This window comes from Littorina saxatilis, linkage group LG16, assembly GCF_037325665.1.
Source record: "Littorina saxatilis isolate snail1 linkage group LG16, US_GU_Lsax_2.0, whole genome shotgun sequence".
In the NCBI taxonomy this organism is placed as follows: Eukaryota; Metazoa; Mollusca; class Gastropoda; order Littorinimorpha; family Littorinidae; genus Littorina; species Littorina saxatilis.
The window spans coordinates 42152830-42157848 of record NC_090260.1 but is presented as its reverse complement, the minus strand read 5'-3'; the positions used below and the strand labels follow the sequence as shown (position 1 = coordinate 42157848).

At 45.9% G+C, this 5019-nt stretch overlaps 1 protein-coding gene across 1 annotated transcript; it reads left to right on the top strand.

The window, feature by feature from the left end:
* Positions 1-787: 787 nt before the first annotated feature.
* LOC138951378 (G-protein coupled receptor GRL101-like) lies at positions 788-2710 on the top strand. Its single transcript, XM_070322991.1, has one exon. It carries the CDS (start codon positions 788-790, stop codon positions 2645-2647), a length of 1860 nt encoding a protein of 619 aa, XP_070179092.1. The 3' UTR covers positions 2648-2710.
* The last annotated feature ends 2309 nt before the right edge of the window (positions 2711-5019 follow it).

The following is a 5019-nucleotide window of genomic DNA, read 5'->3' as shown; positions in this document are numbered from 1 at the left end:
ACCATCAGTATGGTTGTCTTGTACCATCAGTATGGTTGTCTTGTACCATCAGTATGGTTGTCTTGTACCATCAGTATGGTTGTCTTGTACCATCAGTATGGTTGTCTTGTACCATCAGTATGGTTGTCTTGTACCATCAGTATGGTTGTCTTGTACTATCTGTCCATTATTCACTGAGATGCAATGGCTGTACTGTATGCAGAATTGTACGAATGATACAAAATTAAAAATTAAAAATCCTTACATCATTGATCTTCATGTGGGGGATCGGCGTTTACTATGTACTATACCCCATACACAGCGTTAGATCCAAAGTAGGGGTGGGTGTTTGCTCGATACGGGGCGCTTACAAGATGATTGACTGTATTGTTGCTTGCAACTAGGAATTATAAAGTTGTAAAATGTTCCGCTGTATCTATGATTAAAAAATGTGTGATTTTTACACACGATTAACAGCTGCTTTCAAAACGAAATATGTTCACAATCATTCTTGAAATTGACAAACATGACCACCCAAACTGGCGACAATATTTTGTGGGTGATTTACATTCTTCTTTAACTATAGTTTGAGCAGCTGTCTTAAAACTCTCGTTGTTCCTTCTCTCTGTGTTCAAAGTGCATACCACGGGACAAAGTCTGTGACGGATGGGTGCACTGCTTTTCATCGTCCGAAGCGGACGAACAGGGCTGCATGGATAGACTGAAAACCCCTCAGTTTTGGGTCAATTATGCAACTCTGCCTGTTGTGCTAGATGTCGCTAACAACGGTCTATTTATTTTTTACGAAATGCCCAATGGGACTTGCCCAGAAACACACGTTCAGTGTCGGGATAACGGGAACTGCATACCGGTGTATCTACGTTGTAACGGTGTGGTTGACTGCTTGCATCACGAGGACGAGGCTGCGTGTGACAGCATCGCGTGCTCTGGATTCTATCGCTGCAGGGGGTCTTTTGTCTGCCTGCATCCCAGCAGCGTGTGTGACGGCTACCCTCAGTGCCCGCTGCACGACGACGAACTGTTGTGTGACTTGAGCTGCCCTCCCAATTGTGTCTGTCGAGGACTGGCATTTTACTGCGGGCAGAGGTTTGCTGTGGAGGAGTATGAAGGGCTTCGCTATCTGGACGCAACGGGCAGTGGACTCACCCCTTCTGACGTCAAAGGGTCTCCTCTTCTGATCTTCCTCAGTCTGGCAGAGTGTGGTCTTACCAGCCTGGACGGTCTGGCTCTGCCGAACCTGCTTGATCTTGACCTCAGTCACAACAACCTGACGTCACTGAACACTTTTATGTTGGACGGAGTGCCCCAGGTGAGGAAGGTGGTCCTATCGGGCAACGTGTTCTTACGAGTGTTGGACAGCGGTCAGGGACGACACGATCTCCTGTCAGAGCTGGACCTGTCTGGGGTGTACACCCCGCAGCTTAACGCCTCTATGTTGACCGCCTTCCCTGGACTACGGCACCTCAACCTCTCTGGCAGCCAGGTAGAGCGAGTCCTCGATGACGGTTTCCAACGGCTGACGGAGTTGCGTGTCGTTGACCTGCGTGGTTGTCCTGTGAGCCACGTGCCGCCTGTGATGTTTCAGGGTCTGAGGTCACTGCAGGCTGTGTACGCTGACTCCTTCAGGCTGTGCTGTCCCGCCCTTCTGCCTGCAGACTTCAATGTTCACAGGTGCACCGCGCCCTTCGAGGAAGTCTCCTCCTGTGATGACTTGCTGGGCTCTGAAGCATACAGCGCTGTGACCTTTGTCATCGCTCTCGTGGCCGTGATTGGAAACGGCTCTTGTTTCGTCTTCCGGGCGTTTGTGGGTAAGAGCAAAAGCAAGCAAGGATTTGCGGTCTTCGTGACGCACCTGTCTCTGTCTGACTTTCTCATGGGGGTCTACCTGATATTCCTCGGGGTGGCTGACCGGGCGTACAAGGACAGATACCTGTGGAACGACATGTGGTGGAGAAACAGCTCTGCGTGTAAAGTGGCGGGCTTCCTGTCGCTGCTGTCCAGCGAGGTGTCGACCTTCATCATGTGCCTCATCACTCTGGACCGCTTCCTGGTGCTGCGCTTCCCCTTCAGCAGGGTGCACTTTGGTCTCAAGTCCGCGCACCTGGCGTCATGCGTGGCTTGGCTGGCAGGTGTGATTCTTGCGGCCGTCCCCCTGCTGCCTATAACGTCACACTGGCGATTCTACGGTCTCACCAGTATCTGCGTTCCTCTGCCTGTCACCTCGAAGGACTTTGCAGGTCGTTGGTACTCCTTCAGCATCGTTGTCGTCCTCAACTTTGTCCTCTTCATCTTCGTCTGCTGCGGGCAGCTGGTCATCTACCTGTCAGTGCAAGCCAACGCCATGTCTGCAGCCGCCACCAGCACCACGAGGAAAACTCAGGATCTGACCATCGCGCGACGCCTGGTGGCTGTGGCTATGTCGGACTTCTTGTGCTGGTTCCCTATCGGGCTGCTGGGTCTGCTGGCGTCTCGCGGGGTTCCAATCCCTGGCGAGGTCAACGTGGCTGTGGCGGTCTTGGTGCTGCCGCTCAACTCGGCGCTCAACCCTTTCCTCTACACGGTCAACGTGCTGTTGGAGCGCAGGAGGCTTGCCCGTGAAGAGCGACTGAGGAAGCTGATCCTGTCGCAGCTTAGTGCTAAAAACTAGAGAAGTGATACAGTACTCCGAAGTTAACTCCTGTTGTTGCATCTTAGTGCTTAAAGCTGGAGTAGTGATACAGTACTCGGAAGTTAACTCCTGTTGTTGCATCTTAGTGCTTAAGCTGGAGTAGTGATACAGTATTCGGAAGTTAACTCCTGTTGTTGCATATTAGTGCTTAAGCTGGAGTAGTGATACAGTATTCGGAAGTTAACTCCTGTTGTTGCATATTAGTGCTTAAGCTGGAGTAGTGATACAGTACTCGGAAGTTAACTCCTGTTGTTGCATATTAGTGCTTAAGCTGGAGTAGTGATACAGTACTCGGAAGTTAACTCCTGTTGTTGCATATTAGTGCTTAAGCTGGAGTAGTGATACAGTATTCGGAAGTTAACTCCTGTTGTTGCATATTAGTGCTTAAGCTGGAGTAGTGATACAGTACTCGGAAGTTAACTCCTGTTGTTGCATCTTAGTGCTTAAGCTGGAGTAGTGATACAGTATTCGGAAGTTAACTCCTGTTGTTGCATATTAGTGCTTAAAGCTGGAGTAGTGATACATTACTCGGAAGTTAACTCCTGTTGTTGCATCTTAGTGCTAAAAGCTAGAGTAGTGATACAGTACTCTGAAGTTAACTCCTGTGTTGCATCTTAGTGCTAAAAACTAGAGTAGTGATACAGTACTCCGAAGTTAACTCCTGTTGTCTCACTTTAATGCTCGAAGCTATTTCGAGTATTGATACGGTACACCAAAGGTAGCTCTTCTTGTCTCATATTATAGTGCTAAAAGCTAGAGCAACATATCTTGGAAGAAGCTCATCTTGTCTTTGCTTAATGCTAAAAGTTAGATCAGTACCTTCAAGGACACTCGATCTTCTTGACTCTGCATGCTTAACGCTAAAAGCTAGAGCAATGCGTTCAAATAATCTTCTTGACTCTGCTTAGAGCTAACAGCTAGAGCAATACCTTCAAAGACACTTTTTGACTCTGCTTAACGCTAAAAGCTAGAGCAATGCGTTCAAATAATCTTCTTGACTCTGCTTAGAGCTAACAGCTAGAGCAATACCTTCAAAAAAAAAGCTAGAGCAATGCCTTCAAAGAAACTTCTTGCCTCTGCTTAAAACCAAAAGCTGAGCAGTACCTTCAAGGAAACTATGTGTGTCTTACTAATAGCTTTGTGCTTAAAACTAGAGCAGTACTTTGAAGGAAGCTTTGTGCTTAAAACTAGAGCAGTACTTTGAAGGAAGCTTTGTGCTTAAAACTAGAGTAGTACTTTGAAGGAAGCTTCGTGGTTAACTGGAGCTGTGCTTTCGAGGAAACTATTCGTGTCTTAGCTTCGTGCTTAAAACTAGAGCAGTACTTTGAAAGAAGCTTTGTGCTTAAAACTAGAGTAGTACTTTGAAGGAAGCTTCGTGCTTAACTGGAGCTGTGCTTTCGAGGAAACTATTCGTGTCTTAGCTTCGTGCTTAAAACTAGAGCAGTACTTTGAAGGAAGCTTTGTGCTTAAAACTAGAGTAGTACTTTGAAGGAAGCTTTGTGCTTAAAACTAGAGTAGTACTTTGAAGGAAGCTTTGTGCTTAAAACTAGAGTAGTACTTTGAAGGAAGCTTCGTGCTTAAAACTGGAGTAGTACTTTGAAGGAAGCTTTGTGCTTAAAACTAGAGTAGTACTTTGAAGGAAGCTTTGTGCTTAAAACTAGAGCAGTACTTTGAAGGAAGCTTTGTGCTTAAAACTAGAGTAGTACTTTGAAGGAAGCTTTGTGCTTAAAACTAGAGCAGTACTTTGAAGGAAGCTTTGTGCTTAAAACTAGAGCAGTACTTTGAAGGAAGCTTCGTGCTTAAAACTAGAGCAGTACTTTGAAGGAAGCTTTGTGCTTAAAACTAGAGTAGTACTTTGAAGGAAGCTTTGTGCTTAAAACTAGAGCAGTACTTTGAAGGAAGCTTTGTGCTTAAAACTAGAGCAGTACTTTGAAGGAAGCTTTGTGCTTAAAACTAGAGCAGTACTTTGAAGGAAGCTTCGTGCTTAAAACTAGAGCAGCACTTTGAAGGAAGCTTTGTGCTTAAAACTGGAGTAGTACTTTGAAGGAAGCTTTGTGCTTAAAACTAGAGTAGTACTTTGAAGGAAGCTTTGTGCTTAAAACTGGAGTAGTACTTTGAAGGAAGCTTTGTGCTTAAAACTGGAGTCGTATTTTGAAGGAAGCTTTGTGCTTAAAACTAGAGCAGTACTTTGAAGGAAGCTTTGTGCTTAAAACTAGAGTAGTACTTTGAAGGAAGCTTCGTGCTTAAAACTAGAGTAGTACTTTGAAGGAAGCTTTGTGCTTAAAACTAGAGTAGTACTTTGAAGGAAGCTTCGTGCTTAAAACTAGAGCAGTACTTTGAAGGAAGCTTCG